We start from the raw sequence: 23,831 nt of genomic DNA on the forward strand, positions 1-23,831 counted from the left end.
TATTTTATTTCCTTATTGAGTTTATTGGTACTTTTTAGGTATACGGTACAGTTACATTCATCACTGGGATCTTGTACCTTTACATGACAGGTCTTGGTTCTCCTTTTTCCCCCTTATCCCTGCCCTCCCTTCACCCCCTCCTCCCTTTCCTATTTACAAAAACATTTTTCCATTTTTTTACTTCTCATATTTTTTCTTTTCTCTTCTTTCCTTTCCCTTCCCACTTCCCTTGCACCTTCAGCCTTTTTCTTCCTATTTCACATTGTCAATTATACCATTTGGATTTTATGTTCTTTTTTTTATGATGTTCATCCCTTTTTTTTTTGATTTCTCATTCTGAACATAAGTTTTTTTCATTTCACTGAAATATCTATCTGTATCCTCTTGCACTTCACTGAGTTTTCATAACATCATTATAAACTCTTTTATAGGGAGCTCATGGATTGTCTTTACTTGGCCCTCTGCCTCTGAAGAATTCTTGTGTTCTCTTGTGGCTGTCATATTTTCTTGCTTTTTAATGCTTCTTGTGCTCCTAAAATGATGCCAGTACATCTAGTGTAACAATTGTCTCTTCCAATTTTATTCAGTAGCTTTCATAGTCAAAGCCTGTCGTCCTGCGGATGAGTCATAGAAAGATTTTTGGGTAGGATACTTTACCTTTGATTCTGCATGGGCACCGTAGTGTGAACCCCATGTTAATCCTTCATCCCTAATCAACATCCACAGAGTCTACCAGTGTCTGCGTGATTTAAACTACAGGTGTTTGTGGAGGTAGTAGGGCAACTCTACAGTGAATGTAGGCCGCGGAGGGCATGTCGCCTGGAGAACTGGGGAGCAAATGCTAATCAGTGACTGTGTCCCACCCTCTCGTAGCAGCAGCAGGGGCAGTGCCAGAGGGGTGAGCTATAGTGGAGTAGTTACCAGGCCCCACAGGGGTGATCGCTGTGGGTGGTGAGAGCCTCTAGGAGTGGCTGCACTGGCACCGGGAGTTGGACCAGGAGGCACGTAGCCAGTGCTGGTGGGTCTGCAGGCAGTGGCCTCAGAAGCACTTAGCAGAGCAGGGGATGCCTGAAACTCCCAGAGGGTAAGCACTCTGGCTCCTAGGGTCTTGGAGGCAGCACCGTCTTCTGTGATAAACCATCTTTTCCCCACAGGACAGGGTACTGCATGGGCTTGGGTGCTGGCATCACTTCTGTACAACTTGGCCGAGTTGGGTTTATAAATCTGCAGCATTTTGTGTGAGTGTTGTAAAATGTTTGTGGGGACCTAGAGATGAGCGTAGGTAGAGGATTCTGTCTCTTAGAGCAGGTGGATCACAACAGCTTCTTCCTCCAGGTGGCACCAAGTTGCAGCAGTTTGAGATTTGAGGGCTGGGGGAAGAAAAGGGAAGTTTTTTCTCTAACACAAGACTGTTGCGCTGACACAAAAAACCTTCTCAAATGGGCAGCAAGCCTGTTAGGCTGTGTAACTCTCCTGTAGTTGGGGCTGCTGGACCCTTTAAGTGGGATCTGCTGGATAAATTTACCTTTCCTCCTGCAACGGGGAGTCGCTTAGGCCACAGCTGCTGTACACTCTGCTGTCTTTATATCGTCCCAAATCTCTGTACTTTACAGGTCTCCCATCTCTTGCAGAATTCTCTTTTAGCTATTCACTCCTAAAGGCAGTAAGTTATTCTCTGTTTTTTTTTTCTTTATGGAGGAGGCAAGTACTGGACACCTCCATTCTACCATTCTGATACTTTAGAGGTGTTATATTAATGTAATTAATAGTATGGTTAAGCTTAAGGATATTTTGCCATTTGTTTTCTATTCATCTCATCTTTTTTTTTAACTTACTGTTGAATCAGTTGAGTATTTTTATTATTCTATTTGGTCTTCTTTGTTGGTTTTCTAGTTGTAATGAAGTTTTTTTTCATTTTAGTCATTGATTTAGAAATTGTAAATCTTTAGTTTATCACTATCTTCAAGTGATGCTGTATCACTTCACTTACAGTATGTGAATCTTACCATAGTGTACTTCCACTTTCCTCCTCCTCATTACATTATTATTTTATAAACAATCAGTTATCTTTTATGGTGCTGGGGGTGTAGTTCTGTGCTACAGCATTTGCCCGGGCCCTGGGTTCAATCCCTAGCTCTAGAAAAGACTTACATATTTACTTTATGTGCCTACATTTTCTAATACTCTTTATCCCTATTGTATAGTTACATTTTCATCTGGTATTGTTTTCTCTCTATCCAATGTACTTCTTTTCAATATTTCGTGTAATATTGGTTTGCTGGTGATGAATTATTTCAGGTTTTGTATATCTATAAATGTCCTTATTTTGCATTTATTTATAACATAAAGTTTGCTGACATGGAATTCTAGGTCAACGGTTTTTATCTTCCAGTACTTTTAAAGATGTTTCTCCACTTCTTGTGTTTCTGACAAGAAATCTGCTCTTGTCTTTATTTTTGTTCATTTGTTGCTGTTTTCTTCTCTCAGTCTGAATATTTTTGCATGGATGAAGGATCTTTGAATATATGAAGTGTGTGAAATATACAGTGAATGCTTAGATTAAAAAGTTATTACAGTACAAAACATATCTCACTGTAATAAATCCCCTTCAGAATACCCCCTTCACTCCAAAAACACTTATTCCATCCTTCTGGGCACTTTCCGAAGCAGTTCTGGGAGTTGTCTTTCATGAGTTATCTTTGGGCGTTGTGATAAGAAATACAATGAATGCCGCTGTTGAGTGCCATCCGGTGGAAAGGCAGGCTTTGCCATCTTACTGGATCTGTGTCGTGTGACTTCTGCATCTTTGCCAAAGCCACAGTGACAAGGAAAAGTAGATACTCTGCAACTGTTCAGGACATGAAGGCAGTGCAACAGAGGACACAAAGAGGACTTGCCGTGGCAAGAAAGTGGCAAGAAAGAGAGGATAAGTGTGTTTGAAACAAAGGGAGTATTTTGAAGAGGATTAATGGCAAAGTGTCTTTTACCGCAATAAATTTTTAAACATTTAAACTTTCACTCTATTTTTCAGTCACATCTTGGTATGGACTCATTTACTGCTTTGGGTTGGAAGTCTTTAAGACTTCAGATTTTAGAATTACTAACCCTTCACTTTCTATTTGACCTTTCCCCATGTGGTATAACATGGATTCTACTTTTCTGTCAGGCCATATGCATCTGACCTTCCTTTCTTGGGGCTCATCCTGAAAAATGAAGAAATAAAATAAATAAATTAAATAGGTGGACCTCAATCTAATTAAAAAAAAGGAGAAAACTTTACTTATTTTCACTAATGATCCCAGTTACATATCGTCTTCTAAACTGTTACATTTATTTTCAGGTCATAGATGAGTCTCATATTTCTGATCCTTTATAGTAACTGATATTTCAATGCTAATTAATATTTTTTGAATAAAAGTACTCATGTAATTGTGAAAGTGTAAACCGGGCATGGTGGCGCACACCTGTAATCCCAGCACTCAGGAGGCTGAGGCAGGAGGATTGCTGTGAGTTCGAGACCAGCCTGGGCTACATAGTGAGTTCCAGGTCAGTCTCACTACATAGTGAGACCCTATCTCAAAAACAAAACAAAACAAACAAACAAACAAAAATTGTGAATGTATGTGTATGATTTTAAATACATAAAGAGAACACTAACCCCAAAACTACTCATATAAAATCTATTAATGTAATTTTATAGTCAGATATTCCTAACTATTTAATAAGAAAAATTCAGTTTATTTCAACCATTTTTTTTTTTTTTGTACTAGGAATCCAACTTGGGTCCTTGAGCTTGTGAGGCAGGTGGTAGAACCATTGAGCTAAAACCCTGGCCCCATTTCAATTGATATTATCACAATTGTTTCAGAGATGAAGAAATAGGGGGCTGGGAAGTTGAGAAAAGTTTACAGATCTATGTGGCTGCTTAGGGTCAGAGTTAGGCAGTACCTGGGTTCTTCCTAGATCTTTAGCCTTTATGCCCTCCATTTTGCCCAGGTACTTGTAGAAGCCTGGCCACACTTCCTGCATTCAAAGTTATTTTCTTTTGTTTCATCTGATCCTCTGTCTGAGGTGTCACTTATTCCTCTTAATGTACTAGAAGATAACATTAGGATCTCTGTGTGAAGTTGATAATGCTTAAAAACCAGGCAGCTCAGCCAGCACAACACGAGAGGGCAGGAAAGACACTGATGGTGATTTTGTGTGACCCATGTGAACACAGACCCAGGTGGTTTTGTTCTCCAGCTCTAGAAGAATGTTGTTTTAAATAATTTCACTAAGAAACTACAACAGTTCATTCGCCAAGCAGAAAGTGTCTTTTTATTTTCTTAAAAATCTTGCCTACTGTATACTCCCTCATAGCAAAACCCTTTCTCCTATCACCGAGCAGTTTTGTCAGGAAAAAGCTCAGATCTTTCTGGTTTTTCTAAAAGTAAAGAGCTCTTCCTGCCTGAGCGATGCTTAACTAACAATTATCAGACAGAGTGAAAATTTGATTCTATCAACTTTCTAACAAACTGCTTGCGTTCAGATTCCAGTAGTGTAACTGGCCAACGTCCTGGCATGTGGCAAGTCAGATAAACTCTGCACATCCCAGTTTCGTCACGTCATAATGCTATCTAAATTTTAGGTGCTAGAAACATCTAGGTAAACTGCTCAGCATGATGTCATCAGGGAAGAGTAGCTGGCATCATAAATAGCTGCTTCTCTCAGTTTCCTTTTGCTTTTACAAAAGAAGACATAGACTGTCCTAGAAGCACCCTTGGACTGTGATAACCCACCCCCAAGGAAGATATTGGTTGTTGATTGATGTGAATTGTCATTGTTTTAAGGAGAGTCAAAGAGGCCCAGATCATTCCCATGCTCCTAACAAAGGAGTCTATTACTGGAGAACAGGGCCTGCAGGGTTCAGTTTTTTCATAAGAATCAAGGCTGGTGTGTTTATTATGGGCAGTGGTTTGTGTTCTCCAAGCACGAGATCAAAATGTTTCTTCTTGCTGAAATATGTGTTTTTAAAAGGAAAAACAAAATCCTTTTTTGGCTCTCAGAAGTCAACTGTATCAGCAGGTGTGACCATATCATAACATGTGGATAAAATAAAAGTCAATATATTTTTTTTTTACCCCTCACAAAAACAAAATAAAATAAAACAGAGGTGGGGATGCAAAACTGGGAGCATGTTTCTGGGCCAGTACAGAAAGATTTCAGGATTTCTGTGACAATGGACAACTGCTGATAGAGGCTGATGGCATGGGCCTCAAAGATGGACTTATAAAATTGTCAACTAGTCACTCCTCAAAGTACATGCTGTACTTTGTTTCACTGACCAGATTTTCATTGAATATTTTCAAGTGCTAGGCCTATCACTGGGAAGACAAAAAATTAAAATGAGGTTTCCAGCCTCAAGCAGCATACTCTTTTTTTTTAAAAAAAAATAAAGAACACAGTTAAGGGCAAACAGAAATAAATCATTACAATACATTAATTTTAATATCTCACAGTTCTATGTGATGGAGGAGGTCACTTGATTAGCATCAGAGAAAGTGTCAGAGGAGGAAAGAGAAGGTGAAATCAGGTGGAGGAGAGGTAAAGAAGACCAGCATGTGCATACACGACAAGTAGTTGAGTGTTTTTTTGACTGGATTTGTAGGGGTCACAATTAGTGAAAAAAGACCGAATTTACAGCGGTGTCTCCACCCAATCATTAGAATTCTCTGAATTTTAAGCCTCGCAGTCTACTTTTCTATAGTTTATAAGGATGCAGTGAAAATAAAGAGGAGGGTGTGGAAGGAGGCCTAGGCCCCGAGTTAAATGCTATCTTGTCTCACTGTTTATAACTACTTAGAGTGGATTTTCACATTGCTGTTACTGACTTTTAAGTGATTCAGAGTAAGTGTGGTTCTGGACAAATTCTTTCAAGACCCTGCCTTCCTCACTTATAACTTCACATGGGGGGTGGAGGGGGCTATTCCCCAAGGTTTGCTGTGAATCTGCTTTCTAGGAGAGAATGTTCTAACACTGAGCCTGCTACCCATGCAAATCGCTCATCTCTGCTGTTCCTCTGTTCATTCTGCAGGAGGAGCTTTGGCCACTGGGACACCTAGGTGAGGTCTCTGCTTTCCGTGCTGCCAACATTTTATAGTCTATTTATCTGCACAAAACACGAACACGGAATCACGTACACTTTAAGATGTCTTAACTGACTTTCTATGAACATTTTAACATTCTTATAAAATTCAAAAATATGATTAGACAACCACTTTCACACATAACTTTACAGAAAATGTATGTTGCAGTTCACATTTATTTACCTATTTCTTCTTGGGCTCTAGCACAGAACTGGCCACTGAGGTCTTCACGACATTGTATTTTATAGGGCTACTATCCATTCATTCCCTGTTTCTCATTCCTCCACTCCTATAACACCTGCTAACTTAGGAAGCAATCATCAATTGTTAGCATTGTTGAATTCACAATATTAACTGCAAGAATGAATGAAATTAGAAAAAATAACAACATGAGGAGCCCTTATGCATTTAATAGAAGGTGGAATATTAACACATGAGGTAGAAATTGAAAGAGACCTTTTAAAACAAGACAAATAAATTCAATGGGAAGGCAGAAGTCCTTGTATATCAATGTCCAAGCATTTACATCTTGAATGGTAATTTTAAAAATTAGCCAAATTTTTACCCTATCAAAGGTACCTGACACTGTGGGCTTTTGCCCTCTGACATTGCCCCTGCCCTATGATGTTGCCTGGCCTTCATCTGTGCCATATTCCTTCTGATGTTTTCATAAAAAATCGTGGAGAGGTGGCCATGATATATTTACATGAATCATGCTTTGTTGACATTGATTTTTTTGAGACTCTATGAAACTCATGAGTATTTTTCATCCATTGTCACTTCTTCTGTCACAGTCCCATTGCATATCAGGAGGCTTCCTTGTCCGGACCTGCCACAATCCATCTGGAGGAGTCTGTCCACTATGAGTTACTGGCCTTAAAGGACCTGCAGCCAGTGTACACCAATGGTGAGATCTAAGGGACAGGGAAATCCAGGGGTGATCCAGGGAGGAAGGAAGGATTGAGCCCAGGATCTTTTGATACTCAATTCAAAAATGAAACTCCTAGCATTATATTGGGGGTAAAAGTGGTTATGAACTTGGTGTCTGGGAAGGTGAATTAGTCTATTTTTCATTGCTATAATGAAATACCTGAGGCTAGATGCTACATGAAACAGTTTTATTTAGTTCACATTTCTGAAGGTTCAGGGCATTGCATTGCATCAGCTCTGATGAAGAACTCATGGAAGACAGTATCACACAAGCAGGAACATAGTTGGGAGGAGGAGACCACATGGTGAGCCAGGGAGCTGGTAATTACCTCCTTCCCACTGGGGTCCACCTTGTAAAGGCACCATCACCTTTAACATGGCTATACCATCATCACATCACCACACACTAAAGAACAAACCAAGTCCAAAACCTTTGCAGAAGGACAGTCCGGGGTGTGGGCTCTTAATTATAGCCAACTATTAATATCATCTGTTTTCTTACAGTAAATCCTGACAATACCAACTGGATTGGTTCCCACATCCAGAGCATCCAGAATACAAATGGAAATGAAGGTGAGATAAGTTTCAGACAGACAAGTATAGCTGAAGTGACCATTGCAATCAGATGCAGTAGGGGATCTTTGATCAGAATCATCTCAAGTATGGCCCCAACATGGAAAGCATTTCCTACTCCTCCGGTAATGTCAATCATTTAATCCCCTCTTAACTCTCCACACTATCACCACTGCCCTATAAACTCTGACAGAATAGACACCATGAATTTTTCATGCATGTATTCAGAGTATCTAGCTTAGTGCTCGAGGAGCTTAATGTTTTTCTTTGCTCTTCCCATCCAACAGCAAATTCACCAAGGATGCATTGGAAAAATAAGGTGAGCCATGTGTCCTCGTTTCCTGTTCTCTGTGCTCTTCTTCACCTATATTGGGGTGCTGATTATTTGTGAATTTTTCACCAGGAGCCTGTAGTTATTTATTCAGAGTTGAAGGCACGCCCAGATGAGTTTGCAGAGCAGACCAGCAGGAGAGAGAGTGCCCGAGAAGATACTACAGAAGACTATGAGAATGTCTCAAGCGGATCTGCAGCCACAGGCCACTAGATCCTTCTTCAGATTGGTCCACAGAGACTGTGGGAACAGCTCTGTCCTTCCCCTTTTCTCTCAAGCACACTTCAGCCTTCTTCCCGCAGACTCTGCCTCCATGGCCACTGCGATACCGGGGATGGGAGGCTGTGCAAAAGGCCTGCCACCTCTTCTTTGTCAGAGTCGGTGTATTTTCCAGGAATAGAATGCTCAGCATCCGGGCAAGCGCTGCATTATTGCTGTAAGAACAGGCTTGATATCAGGGCCATGGAGTAGAGGAGGAACTGGTTTAGCCCTGGTCACAAGGGCTATATAATCACAGCAAATACACAAATAATTCTGGGCATCATCATTTCCATTTTATGAATGACACAGAGCCCTATAGAGGGGCTAATGCAAAATCATATGCAAATAAAAACAGGATCCAAACCCAGATCTGATCCACACTGAAGTCTGTGCTCTCAACTGCCACAGTGCTCTGCTTTTTCTCTACAAGAATAATTCAAAAGAACCACACAGTGGTGTGAAAGGGGAATTATATGCAGTTTACTAAATAGCTGATTTAAGCATGTATAAATGATTTTTAGAATTAGTCTTTTATGAACTTCTAATCTACCCTACTAAACAGTGTGAAGGTTCCCTGATTCATTGTCTTGGTTTTGCTTCGTTGATCCTTTATTTCTTCCCTCAATGATCATTCTGTATGCAATTTGCATCAAAATGGTTCTTCCCGTCTATGCAGAAGTTTAATGTTATTTGCATAAGTTTCTCAGAAACTCTGTTGAGATTGCTCAAAGTGTGGAATCCCTGTCTAATCTGTCTCTTAGGAAGTTTGCTTCCCAGCAGTGCCAAATGTTACATGAAGTAATATGTGTCTCTATCTAACTTTTCTTGTGGCTGAAACAAAATACCTGAAACCCAAATTTAAAGGAGGGAAGGTTTATTCGGCTCACACTTTGTAGAGGTTTCAGTCCATAGTTGGCTGGCTCCAAGGCAAGGTGGCATGACAGAAGGGCATCTCAGAGGACAAGCAGTCAAGGGCAAGCAGGGGGGAGACAAAAGGATGTTAGCCCACTCTCTGTCCATTATAGTTTATGTCCATTATATTTACCTGCCAGGTGGGGGTGTAGTACGCACACCCTTGATCTTAGCCAGAACTATACCAAACCAATCAGTGGACTGACTTAATAATCACACACCCTTGACCCCACCCCTTTAGATCAGCATCACACACTGCAGATTCATCCCCCTTTGAAAATCCCCTCCCTACAGCTTTAGGAGGCTGGGGCGGGGGGTGCATCTGAACACCAGTCATAACACTGTCTATCTACATGTGTGCTATTTCTTCTGAAACATTCATTATTTTAAAAATAAGTCATTCTATTTAATGAATAGTGAGCTTCTAAAATAGTGTTATTAGATAGATAGATAGACAGATAACAAATAGACAGATGGATAGGATAGATGTAAACAGATGACATTTCCAACCAGAAAGAAGCTGTGATCTTCAAGATACCTCCTTTGTCACAGGATAGAACATTCCCCCCATCAGTAACAGCTGTTTTACTGCTTCACTTGAACACTCACTATCTGGATCTATTGAAGAATCAGCAGCAAACCAGTGGATCAGATGATTCATGTGACTCGGGTGGAAAAGCTCATCTTCACTCAGGAGCCCTTGTCCCTGAGCTGGCAGTGGATGCAGAGACAACAGAGCATCAACCAGTAAGCTTGGATATCACTCCCACCGCTCACATACTTCTCATCTAACCCTCAGTTAACTGGCAAACACTGAGTGTCTGTCATTGAAGTAAAAAGAAACATGGCATCGTGCTTAAATTTCAGGAAAATTGGCAGGATTACTTTTACTTACAGTTTTCTCCGAGGTGGAAAGGAAATAACTGAAACTGTTAGCCTTGATCATCTGGTACGACATGAAACTTTTTATAGCTTTGGAATCTTTAGGCCTAAAAAAGAAAGGCCCGTATGTTCACTGTTGTGCACCAACTGGTATGATTTATAGACTTCATTGACTTTATACTCACCATTGTTCATCACCTCATGTAAATAACACAACAGTGCTTTTCAAACCTTGAAAATAACTCAAGCATATAAAAGCATGAAGTGTATTTCAGATTTTATTCTTTTCCCCTTGGGTATCAATAGCTTAGACAACAGAAAGTATAGCATGTATCGAAATGCAATCCAATTTGAAGTTTTTAATATTGGACTAATGAATTCAACTAGCAAGCTAATTCACTGAGGAGCAAAAATTCATTTTCTTTTTAGTGAGGGAATACATTTTTTTTTGTTATGTGAGAGGAGGTTATGTGTCATGCTCCCATATGACTCGGTTCAAAACACAATTAAGAAAGGTGGGCCTGGCCTCTACAGAGATCAGTGTATATAGGTGGAGCCTGTATGAACTTCAAATACACTCCAAATGCCTTCCTACCGGGGGTTCTGGGAAGAATAAAACTGTTCTATACGAGGAGAGGAAGCCATGTTACTCTGTGCCTGCCATAGGAAAACTACTGGAAAGACTGCTCATAACAGGTAGAAAAGTTCCCCTGTTGACCTATGCAAGGGAAAAATAGCTCTAGGCTGGGGGAAGGAGACAGGAATGAGGCAGAGTCCTCTGGGTTCAACCTTCATTCTCCTCCGGGCAGTGATGATTCTGCAGTGATGAAGGTAGCTCCTTGCTTAGCAGCCTTGGGGATGAAGAACACCAGGAAATTATGGATCTAAACCAGCAAGAAAAGGAACATTCAATTTCTTCTGACACAAACTACCTCTGTGTGAACCGGAGACCTCCTCCCAGAACTCCCTATCCAGATCCTCAAAATAAGAGCAAATAGTAGTACCTGTAAGCAGTCAGGGTGAGTCTGAGGTGTGTTTGGAGAAGTTCCAAGAAGAAATTATGTTTCTAGCAAGTCAAGAAAGTAACTGCAGAGATAGCAATGTTAAAGGGCATTACTATAATTTATTTCTTTACATTCCATTTGTTTATGTTTATTAAAACTCAATGCACAATAAAGCACACATTTTAAAAAAATTAATTTTATTGTTACAATTTAATATGCATAAAAATCACATTTACCATAGGGAATTTGTACCCTTACATGATCCCTCTTTTTCTCCCAATTCTCTCCCCTCCCTTCTACTCCTCTTCCTTCTTATTTACAAAAGCTTTCATTCCATTTTTTTCCCTACTTTTCTTATTTTTTTCTTTTCCCTTTCTTCTTTTCCTCCTCCTCCATTATAAAATACCTATGTAAAGTGTTCAATTGTATGATTTTTTTTTTTTTTTTTTAACCAGGGATTGAACTCAGGTCCTTGTGCTCATGAGTCAGGCAGCAGAACCACTGAGCTAAATCCCCAGCCCCAGTTGTATGAGTTTTGACAAATGTGTACCTCTACAAAACCACATAACAGTCAAGATCTCACATACCTCTAGCATCCCCAAAGCACCTTGCCCCCTACACAGCACTTCTCTCCTTCCCAGTCACTGGGCGCTTTTCCAAAAATGTGCATAAATGGAATCATATAATATGGCTTCTTTTGTACCTAACGTCTCAGGAAAGAAAAAATATTTGAGAATCAGTCATGCTGTGTCATGTATTCTCAGTGTATCAATTTTTATTGCTGAGTAATATTTCATTGTAAAAATGTACTGCATTATGATGAGATATTGACCCGCTGAGGGTTATTTTGGGTCATTTCACTTGTTATTATTGAAAATAAAACTTGCTATATATAAAACTTTGTGAGGAAGTATGGTCACATTGCCGTTTGACAGGTACCTTAACGTGTAATTGCTGAGTCATTGCCTTAGTCTTTCCTGAATGGCGACCTCATCTTACATCCCATGAGCAGTATATGATAGTCACAGTGCCTCTACATCTGTGTTAACATTTGACAACTTTCAATCTTTTATTTTAGCCACTTTAATGAGTATGGAGTATACCATAGTATGATGTTATCTGGTTGCGGTATTCATTTTAATTTCCCTGATGACCAATGAAGTTCTGTATCTCCTCAACTCCTTATGGACTTTCTGAAGATCTTCTTGTGAATTATCTGTCCAAACTTTACACCTCTTCTTTATTGGGAAGTTTGTCTTTTTATTAGTGAGTTGTACAGATTCTTTATATATTGTGGCCTCATTTATATGTTGCAAACATTTTCTTCCTATTTATAACTTCATTTTCCTACTATTATTGAAGAACAAATATTTTTAGTTTTGACATAGTCCAAATTACTATATTGTTTTTTTGTTTCCTATATGAGACAGTTTTGTTAACTTCAGAGTAAAAAAAACTATTTTCCTATTCTTTTTTGTTTGTTTGTTTGCTTTTTTGAGACAGGGTCTCACTATGTAGTTGAGATTGACCTGGAACTCTATGTAGACTTATTTTCCTATTCTTTTTTGTTTGTTTGTTTGCTTTTTTGAGACAGGGTCTCACTATGTAGTTGAGATTGACCTGGAACTCACTATGTAGTCCAGGCTGGTCTCAAACTCACAGTGATCCTCCTGCCTCAGTATCCTTAGTGCTGGGATTATAGGTGTGCACCACCACGCCCAGCCCAATTTTCCTATTCTTTTTCAGTAAGCTTTTTATAGCTTTTATTTTTACATTTAGGTCTATTGCACATTTAGGGTAATTTTTTGTGTTATGTACAATATGAGGAAGTTGAAAGAAAATGAGCCAAAACAGAAGCACCTGAGGCAAAGCTTATTATTAGGGGGAAAGAGCTGCTGGGCTGCTTCTAACAATGGTGAGAGGGAGCAAACCCAGTTGGGATGAGGCTTATAAGGGTTTGGGAGAGCATCGTATGTAAGCAGGTGATAGGTTGGTGCTAGTGACCAGGATGGAACTGATTGGCAGGCTTGAACTTAGTGGCAGGAAGGACTGTAAGCAGGAGAGCTTTGTGCCAGGAAAATTAGGTTATAGTTTCCTGGGAGTGATTTATTTTCCACAAGGAGGAGCCATGTATGATGTGGGGCTGTTGGAGCCATTTTATCTAGCAGAGAGCTCTATCATCTCAGACTCTTGTTATTATGGAATAGGGGGAAAGGTCTCTTTTTATGTATCTGCTTTGGGCCTGTATTGCTAAGGGACTGGGGTGATGGATAAGGTTTTATGTGACAGTGATGTGGTCCTCCATGGTGAGGGGCTGGTAACTGGCCATAATGCATTCACCAACTGTCAGTTTGGTAAAGGCTTGCATACACTCCTGCAAGAAATTTTGAAAACAATGGGACAGACATGGTCCAAAAAGTAGGATTATGTAGAGAATAGTGAGGGGACCCAGGAAGGGAAAGAGCCATGGACACCACTGGTCAAAGTATCCTGGCAGAGATTGTAGTCTGTCCAGGTCTTTACTATGTTTTTCTATGTGCTCCCTGAGTTCCTTTACCTTGTTTCCAACAATGCCAGGTTGGTTTACAAAGTAGCAACATTCTTCCCCAATAGGAGGCATCTTCACCCTCTTTCTGCTGTTACTGCATTTAGGGCCCATCTATTCTGGAGTTCCATACCTGTCAGTAGACTGATTTGGGACTGCAGGGTGACCAGAGAGTGAGCTACCTTTTTATGTCTTTGTTTACCTCTTTGGATAGGCAGTAATAGAAGTGTGTTGATGTTGAGATTCCTGTGACTCCTGTGCCTATTCCTACCAGAACTCTAGCTTCCATTAGGAAAGAGAGTACAGGAAAGTCATGTTGTTAAAATGGTTGATATTGTTATAAAAAAATGTCTAACACATTTGTTGTTGATGTTATCTGTATGATAACTTTGAATCTGACAACCTATACGTATGAAAAACCAACAGCCAACATCACATTAAATGGCGAAAAACTGAAAACTTTCACTTTAAAATCAGGAGCAAGACAAGGAGGCCCAGTATCACCACTCCCCTTTGATATAGTTCTTGAAATATTAGCCATAGCAATTAGACAAGAGAAAGAAATTAAAGCAATAAAGATAGGAAAGAAAGAAGTTAAACTATCATTGTTTGCTGATGATATGATACTCTACATTGAAGATCCAAAAAAACTCCACCAAAAGACTTCTTGACTTAATTGGCACTTTCAGCAGAGTAGCTGGATACAAAGTCAACACCCAAAAATCAATAGCCTTCTTGTACACAAATAACAGACTCCCTGACAGAGAAATTAGAGAAACAATTCCTTTCACAATAGCACCCAAAAAAATGAAGTATCTGGGAATCAACCTAACAAAAGAAGCAAAAGACCTCTACAATGAAAACTACAGCACTCTGAAAAAAGAGATTGAAGAGGATATAAGAAAATGGAAAGATATCCCCTGCTCCTGAGTAGGAAGAATCAACATAGTGAAAATGGCCATGCTACCAAAACTGCTATACAGATTCAATGCAATGCCAATTGAAATTCCAACACTGTACTTCACAGAACTAGAAAGAAGAATCCAAAAGTTTATTTGGAACCATGAGAGACCTAGAATAGCAAAAGCCATCCTAGGCAACAGACACATGGCAGCCGGTATAATAATTTCCAATCTGAAACTATACTACAAAGCCACTGTGATTAAAAACAGCATGGTACTGGCAAAGAAACAGACCTGCAGGTCAGTGGAAAAGACTGGAAGACACAAAAACAAATCCAGATGTACTCAGCTACCTCATGTTTGACAAAGGAGCTGACCATCCTCATTGGAGGAAAGATAGCCTCTTTAATAAATGGTGTTGGATAAACTGGATCTCAACCTGCAAAGATTAAAAATAGACCCTTATCTTTCACCACGCACTAAATTAAAATCCAAGTGGATTAAAGATCTAAATACTAAAACAGAAATACTAAACTTGCTGGAAGATAAGTTAGGCAGAACTGTGGAAGACATTGGCATAGGAAAAGACTTTATGAACAAATCCTCAGTAGCAAGGAAATTAGCAGAAAGAATCAACAAGTGGGACCTCATCTTATTAAAAAGCTTCTGCACTGCAAAAGAAACCATCAAGAGAACTAAGAGACAACCTACAATGTGGGAAAAAAATTTTACCAGCTGCTCCTCAGACAAAGGACTATTATCTAGAATATATAAAGAACTCAAAACAGCCCCCTCAAATATAAAGACCCCATTCAAAATGGGCATCTAAAATGAACAGATATTTCTCAGACAAAGAAGTAAAAGCAGCAAGTAAATATATGAAAAAATGTTCCACATCACTGGTCATTCAAGAGATGCAGATGAAAACAATGCTGAGATTCCACTTCACTCCACAAAGAATGGCTGCTATCAAGAAATCACATAATAACAAATGTTGGTGGGGTTGTGGGGAAAAAGGAACCCTTCTCCATTGTTGGTGGGAATGCAGACTGGTGCAACCACTATGGAAATCAATATGGAGATACCTCAGAGCTAGGTCTAGAGGTTCCATTCGACCCAGCCATCCCTCTGCTGGGTATCTTTCCAAAAGATTTAAAAGAATCATACCACAGTGACATATGTGCACAAATGTTTATAGTGGCACAGTTTGTAATAGCTAAAACTTGGAAACAGCCCATTTGCCCTCAGTTGGAAAATGAATAAAGAAGATGTGGTTTTTCTATAAAATGGAATACTACTCAGCCATAAAGAATGAGAAATTAGAGTCATTCATAGGAAAATGGACACATATTGAGGTTATACTCTTAGGTGAAATACATAAGTTACACGTGTAAATACTGAATAGTTTCTCTGGTGTGAAAAACTATAATAGTACCCAAGATCCTAATGGCATAATTAAGAGTGTGAAATAGGAAGAAAAGGGCTAAAGGTGTAGGGAAAGTGGGAAGGGTAGGGGAAAGGAAATAAGGAAAAAGAAAAAATATGAGAAGATGAAAAAATGGAAATAAAGAGTTTGTTAATGGGGAGGGGAGGAGGGGGTGAAGGCAGGGCAGGGATAAGGGGAAAAAATGAGAACCAAGACCTGTCATGTGAAGGTGCAGGATCCCAGTAATGAATGTAACTGTATTGTAGATCTAGATTGTACCAATAAACTCAATAAAAAGAAAAAAAAATCTGGCAGCCTATAGGCAAGAATAAACAAGATTTTTAATGAAATCAGAGAATGAAAAATCTAAGTATGAGCCCACTAGAATGGAAGGGCAGGGAGAAAGTCAAACTTAGATACTGAAATAGTGAGTGATTGTAACCTGTTGGCTCTCAGATTCTTTCATTGAGAAAGGTTATCTATAAGTCTGGTACTTTGTCAAAAGTCACTCTAGTTTTAGCTGTATGAAGATATGAGACAATTTGAAGAGTGAATCTCATTAAGAAATTTAAAACTCTAGCTGAGTTCTTATAGATTTTACCATCATTTTTCCTAATGATTCATACCCATGGTCAGCTACTGGTAGAGCTGGAAACTGCCAGAAGGGGTCAGAAGAGCACCTCAGTCACACACCTGGAAGGAGGGGAAGGGAACTTGACCATAGATCATACCCCAGTCAAGCCATTCAATGCAGAAGTAGCTCAGTGACACCTGGATTTCACCCTTGTGCAACCTTAGGCAAAGGACCCAGCTGAAGTGTCCCACAGCCCCGGCCATAGAAACAATGAGATAACAAAGGTATGCTCTTGTATGCTGCTAAATTTGCGGTAATTTTTCACACAACAATAAGATACATTGTACCTTCTTTGCTTCTCCTTTCTTTGCTTCTTTTTAAAAATGTTTGTTAGTATGCATTTGCAGTACATAATGTTTACATTTCTTGTCTAGAGTTGGTACATGAACATAACAAATCTTAATTCCTTTTTTCTTGCTTGTTAATGTATTATCTTGAAATATTAATTTTATACCTTTCCTCTTTTGTACAATCAGCTTTTAATAGCTGTAAATTTTCCTCCTAACACTGGTTCGCCTGCATCTCACAAATATATTTCACATCTAGGCCTTCCCATTCATGATTTGTTTTTAATTTTTGTGATGTTTACTTTTCTGTTCCTCCTTCCTGGCTTATTCCAGATGGTTTGCACAGTTTTGAGTATTCAACTCATTTCAAACTGATAAGATCTCCTTTGTGCCTCTTTGCTCTTCTTTTCATTCTTTTTGATCACCTGAATAATTTTTAGTGTTCTATCTTGATATATCTATTTTCTTTTCAGGTATGCATCTTGTGTTGTTTTTAAAAGTTTATCTAACAGTTATAATTAATATTCTAACTCTTTATAGAAAATGTAGAAATCTTGATAGCATTTATGTGTATCTTTATATCTCTGACCTAGCAATCCTGTATGGGATGGTTGTCATAGGCTTTATTATCTCTACATACAGTAGAAATCATAATTGTTATACTTTGTACTTTAAGTAGTCATGCATAGTTAACATAACCTAAGCAGAAAAATCTAATATTTTATTATCAACCAATATTTAATATTTATAATGTTCTTAATTTTTCCTGATACTACATGCTATCGCTCTTCCACATTCATCCTGAAGGACTTCTTAAAGAATTTCTTAGAGTATGTGTCTCCTGGCAATGTCTTTTTGATGTGTTTTCTTTTTAAATTTTTGCTTTTATTTTTGAAGGATTTTTTCTTTTATTGAGTTTATTGGTACATTTTAGATATACAGTACAATTACATTCATTATTGTACCTTTACATGACAGGTCTTGGTTCTCATTTTTCCCCCTTATCTGTGCCCTCCCTTCACCCCCTCCTCACCTCCCCATTTACAAACACTTTATTTCCATTTTTTCATTTTGTCGTATTTTTTCTTTTATTACCTTTCCCCTACCCTTCCCATTTTCTACATCTTTTTTTCCATTTTTTCATTTTGTCGTATTTTTTCTTTTATTACCTTTCCCCTACCCTTCCCATTTTCCCTACATCTTTAGCCCTTTTCTTCCTATTTCACATGGTCAATTATCTCATTAGGATCTTATGTACTATTATAGTTTTTCACACCAGAGAAGCTATTTGGTATTTATACATGTGTGACTTGTTTATTTCACTTAGGAGTATATCCTCAATATGTAATGAAGGATATTTTTGTTGGATATTGTGAACTGATTTGCCAATTTTTTTTAACACTGCAAAGATAGTGTTTCACTATCTTATTATGCCCATGGTTTCTGAGAGAAGTTTATAGTTATTTAAGTAGTTTCTCTAAATAATACAGCATTTCTCTCTATATATTTTTTATGATTTTGTCTTTATCTTTGCTTTTCAGTAGGCTGATTACTATGTTTATGGCATGGTGGTCTTTGAATTTATCTTGTTTGGGGTTCATTGATCTTTTCAAATCTGTATGTATGTTTTTCACCAAATTTCAGAATATTTCAGTTGCAACATCTCCAAATAACATTTTATGTCTATTTGTCTCTGTTGCCACCCACTACAGCTTCAAATACACAAATCCTACAATTTTTTATGTTATCTCACATATAACTAAGTTTCTGTTTATTTTTTCAAACTTCCAATCAACCTTTCAGATTCAGTAATTTTTTTCTTTATATACTTTATATTTCACTGAGATTTCCTCTGTCCTATCCATTGCACTATAAAGTCCATTGAATGATTTTTGAAATGTAATATATATACTTATAAAATTTATATTTTGTTCTCTTTTATTTTTGTAATATTATGGCTGTGATTTTTCTTCCTTTTACTTCACTTTATGTATATTTACCTTTACTGCATTGAATACAAAATGATTGTTTAAAAATAACTGTTAAATAATTTCAGCATCAGAGGCATTTGAAGTTGCTATCTGCTGATTACCTTTATCCCACAAAATTGATCATGTTTTCTTAATTCCTTTTGCACTGCATTGTGTATTATATCTTAGACATTAAAAGCATATGTCATATAGATTTTATACTTTGCTACATTATTGGAAGAATGTTGAAGTTTTAGCAAGTGTTTGACTCACTTAGACCCAGGGTATAAGCTGACTTTTTTTTTAAGAGAAATTTCAAAGTCACCTTGTTCCTTAACCAATGGCTAGAAGATGCATCTTAATACATGAATTTGAATTTAGGATTTATTGGCTTACTCTGGCATGGTGAAATACCATAAACAAGAGGATAAGACACCAGGGATGTGTCACAAATCTCAACCCTTTTAACTTTTGGCTGTGCTGCTCTGAGAGCATCCTGTACTTGCATGGTCAGGAGTTAGCCTGGAATTGCAGATTTTCCACACAGAAAACTAAGGAGCCACCTTCTCTTCTGCTCCTTCTCTAGAATTCTACCCTTACTTCTTGGTATTTGCCTTTAATCAGGCATCTTTTCTTGGTTTCTCTCACCAGAAAGACAGTGGATCATCGATCAAAGTTTTAACCATCTACAGTGTACCTCTTTATTCTACCATCTGCTCTCAAAAGAAATTTTAAAAAATACAATCCATCCTGTGCTAATTACTTCTCCGATTTCAACTTCTCTGCACTGTTTGCCTGCTTTTTTACTCTTGAGAGTTCTAGGTAGTTGTTTTCTGTATTTTATTCCACCAATAATTGTGACCAGCTGGAGGACCTGCCTGTGGAGACTTCACAGTATCACATGAGATGTGAAATTCAGCTTGAGTACAGACCTGTACATTTGTGCTCTCTGGGTGATCACGGTCATTCGGGCTATATGCACAGGCACACCAGGTGTTATAGAAAAATACGGTGAATGTTTAAAGTTTTTAAAAAATTATGGTAGTAAAAAGCACATTGCCATGAATTCACCCCCAAACTCTCCCTTGCTTCAATCACACTTATACCATCATTCTTGTCACTTCCTGGAGCAGTTCTGGAAGTCCTCCCTTGTGTCTTTCATTGCAGTGTTGAGGCTGCCTTGATATTCTCAATCTAGTCAAAACGTTTACTTTGCATGGTCATTTTGGCATGGGGAAGACCCAAAAGTCAGATCTGGTGAATGAGGTGGATGATGCACCATGATGTTTTTATGAGCCTGAAATTTGCTGGATGCTACCACTCTATTTTTTATCACATCCTGTAAGAGCATGGAAGATGATGTCCAGAAATGCTCCAGAAAGTGGTAAGAAGGATGGAACAAGTGTTTTTGAAGCAAGGGGGGATATTCTGAGGGGAGTTAAGGCAATGTGTCTTTTGCTGTAATACATTTTTAAAAGTTAAGCATTCATCATATATTTCGATCACACATTGTATGCATTTTACATACTTGAGAACCAATGTATTAAATTTTTTTTTCATTTTAGTGTGTTTGAACATTTTTCGTGCTTGTAAAACATTTTTCTGAGACATAAACTTAGAAGTTATTATCTTATTTATGTTATACAATCATACTAAATTTATCATTCTCTCATTTTGGGATTTTATTTTCTATTTTTATAAATATTTCAAATACAAAATTTTTCATGTCTGTTCGCTCACAAAATATTTTAATTGAGCAAATAATTACTAGAAGTTAAAGTCTTTTTATATCAGAAAGTATTTACACCATATAGTTCATAAAAACATTTTGAAATTTCCAACAGTGGGTGGTGTGATTTTTCTCACAATTAAAATAATAAAAGAAATTACATCTCATTGTTTAGATTTTGATTTGGTTGTTAGTGAATATTCCTTTTAAATAAATAATTTAAGTTAAGAATTTTTCACAACTTCAAAAGATTGAAGTACTCTTTTCCTAGTAAGTTATTTAAGTTTTTGTTTATGGCATTAAAAAGTCATTCAATAGACTTTGAATAATATTCACCTACTAAGATGCCTCTTCTATCCACTGGTTATGGAGCATGGGGACTTTGATTCAGACTTCTGTAAGCAAGGGACCAAGTGTTGACCTTAGTTTGAGAAGAAGAGAAGAAATACCCACGAGTAAGGTGAAGACAAGACATCTGTCTAGGTATGTTCTCAAAAGCAGAGCATGTTGATGATTCAGAGTTTCTAAAATTAGCTGTTGGAGAGAGAAATAAATACAGAAATTGCGGATATTAAATGACCATGTCTTAGTGTCTTTCTAGTTGGTGGAACAAAATACCTGACACCCTCAAGTTAACAGAAGAAAGATTTAATTTGGCTCACAGTTTGTAGAGGTTTCAGTCCACAGTGGGGAAGTGCAAAGTCAGGGCATAATGATGGAGGGCTATGGAAGAGGAGAAAGAGCCCATGGCAAGGCAGCACCAAGAAGCAAGTAGCAATCCAGGGAAGATGAAGGATCTCTCTCTCTCTCTCTCTCTCTCTCTCTCTCTCTCTCTCTCCAGGCCATGCCCACAGTGACCCACCTCTACCCATCTATTCACCTCCCAGTGTCACACCCACATGTAAAACCCATCAGTCTACCAATCCAGTGATGAGTAAACCACACTATGTTTCAGTCACCTACCAAAGCACCTATAAGCACATGAGGCTTTGGGGGGCATTTTAGATATAAACCATAACAGACCACTTCAGAATCATAGAGTAAAGGGTATAGTTTAAGAAAATCATAAGTGTTGGGTCATGCAGACTAGAGAACAGCTTCATTTTTCCAAAAGTGTGTAGAGTGAGATTATAGGTTGAAACATTCAAATTTTTCCCATGGTACACACTTAAAAGAGAAAACTTAAAAAACAAGTCCAAATTTATTGATGAGGAATAAAGATATCTATCTATCTATCTATCGATCGATCGATCGATAGATAGATAGATAGATGTATGATCTATATCAAGATGCAGCTGGCAATGCAGGAGCCTCTTACAGATCCAAGTCTCTGTTCCCTCTCACTACTGTCCTTTGAGGTGAGATCATGTTTACAAACTATTCTTTTCCAGACAATTATAAACTCTTCTATCTCTGTTCCTAGGAGTGAAGGAAGTTAGGTACACCTCTCTACACAAACTACCCTAGAAATTAGTATTTCCCCTCTTGCTAATTACCCCTTTGCAGTGGGTAGTGATCACATTAATGATCATATTAATAATTCTTCTTCAACAACTACTGTTTCCTGAGCCCTTCAACCAGGAAAGTGCTGTTTTGCATATGGTGTACCAGTGAAAGAAGAACAGAGATAACTAGTTACACAAAGAAGAAGTAGTGGTTAGTGGGTTCCTAAGAAAGTTTTCAGGTTAAAGAGTGAAAAAACTGGAAAATTAATATTTCCATGTTACTCTGTGGTTTCTCCTTTTTCAACAGGTCTAAGTAGAAGAAAAAGGAAAATCTGACTTCTATACCTTCCTCATGACCTCCAGGCAAAAGTATCTCTGGCCAGTACACAGGAGACTTCATGATATTCATCTAAACCCCATTCTCTCTAACAGCTGCAAGATATGGACTTCTTCACCTCAGGCCCCAGGAGCTCTGTGGTTACAACTCATCCCCACCCGTCACCTACACCATCCCAATGCCTGCTCATCAGTTTGTGAGATGAAGGCCTGCCCTAAAAATAACCCGATCTGCTAATGATTGTCAATGAGGCAGAGAGAAGAGATCTTCAGAGGAAAGGGCAGACTGTGGGTAGCTATTGGAACAATGTCTCTGTTATTAATCTCCTCAGGATATAGCAGTTGATCAACTCCTGTGAGCCAGTCCCTAGAAACAAATATGCTCCAAAGGAATATCACAGGAAAAACAAAACAAAACAAAAAGCAACAACTAAGTTCCGTGCTCAGAATAAAGTAATGTTATGACTATCATCCATGTTCAATATCCAGCCTGCCATTTAACCTCAGATTCAGGTCAACCAGCTACTCAACTAATTTCTTCACGCAAACTCTGTTCGTCAGTACCAGCTGGTCAGAAAGGCCCCAGTACTAATATGAAAGAGAAGAGCCTTGATCTCTGCACAGGTTTAAATCTATGGAAAATGGGAGTTTTTTTTATGCATAAATTCATAATTGGGATTACAAGCTTGCTAGAACTTTTGCAACTACCCTGCTTCTGCATCCAGATGAACTCTGTTTGCCATCTGTGTCCTCGGGTAAGCTGCTCAACCTCCCTATTCCCCAGTTTCCTTATCTGTCAGATGTGAATAATGATACCCACCTCACGAGACTGTGGTGGATGAGTTAACACAGGTAAGGGACTTGGAACTATGTCTGGAATTTCATAACCACTCAAATATTAGCTAGTGCTGCTGCTGGTGTTGAGTGCTCCACTGTGTACTGAGGAAGACAGTTGGCCTGTTTTGGACCCAGCCCTCTGAGCACCTCTGCTCTGGAAGCTACAATTGTTTCTCACCCCCAGGACTATTTCCATGTCCCTAGCTACGGGCCAGACACCCCTCAGAGGGGAGCTCAGGGAACCTTAGCTGTAAGACTGACTTGATCAGGATTAATTTGTCTTCCAGTTAGACCAAGAAGATGACTGCATGGGATGCTTGACATTCTGGCCCCTGAGAAGGAGCTCTTCCATCACTTTCTTTCAAGAGCAAGTCTACAAGTCTAATGATGCAGCAGTCTTTTCCCCACTGTTGCCAGTAAGTGTGCAAGATCGCCTGTGACACAAGTCCTAGTGTTTCTTCTTAAGTGACTACTTATACATTTTTTTCATAAGGCTATAGGGGTGGACTGAGACAGGAAATGGAGCAAAGAAGAGATGGAAAGAGGAGAAATGGAGAGAGGAATGGGAGCCTTCATAGGCACAGCCACTTATTCCAACACCTCACTCATCCTGACCTGAGTTCAATCTTTTAGTGTGTATCGTCTTTTGAGGATGGATTCCTCCTACTGTGCGAACACAATGATCTGACTAGATAACAC

The 23,831-nt window shown here is 38.6% G+C and overlaps 1 protein-coding gene across 1 annotated transcript; it reads left to right on the forward strand.

Moving 5' to 3' along the window:
- The first annotated feature begins 2,727 nt into the window (after window positions 1–2,727).
- Window positions 2,728–8,175, forward strand: LOC117286901 (Fc receptor-like protein 3). Its single transcript, XM_033765972.1, has 5 exons — window positions 2,728–2,912; window positions 6,923–7,035; window positions 7,563–7,631; window positions 7,919–7,950; window positions 8,035–8,175. Exons 1-5 carry the CDS (start codon window positions 2,728–2,730, stop codon window positions 8,173–8,175), a joined length of 540 nt encoding a protein of 179 aa, XP_033621863.1.
- Window positions 8,176–23,831: the final 15,656 nt, after the last annotated feature.

The sequence above is a fragment of the Fukomys damarensis genome, unplaced genomic scaffold (genome assembly GCF_012274545.1).
Source record: "Fukomys damarensis isolate Sample0158 unplaced genomic scaffold, DMR_v1.0_HiC HiC_scaffold_19, whole genome shotgun sequence".
NCBI classification, from domain to species: domain Eukaryota; kingdom Metazoa; phylum Chordata; class Mammalia; order Rodentia; family Bathyergidae; genus Fukomys; species Fukomys damarensis.

Bases quoted from the DNA above. Each gene is read 5' to 3' on its own strand.
- LOC117286901 (XM_033765972.1), top strand. From the start codon at position 2,728: ATGCCGCTGTTGAGTGCCATCCGGTGGAAAGGCAGGCTTTGCCATCTT. The intron at 7,632-7,918 runs GTGAGATAAGTT...CCCATCCAACAG, and splicing joins GAATACAAATGGAAATGAAG to CAAATTCACCAAGGATGCAT. The intron at 7,951-8,034 runs GTGAGCCATGTG...ATTTTTCACCAG, and splicing joins GGATGCATTGGAAAAATAAG to GAGCCTGTAGTTATTTATTC.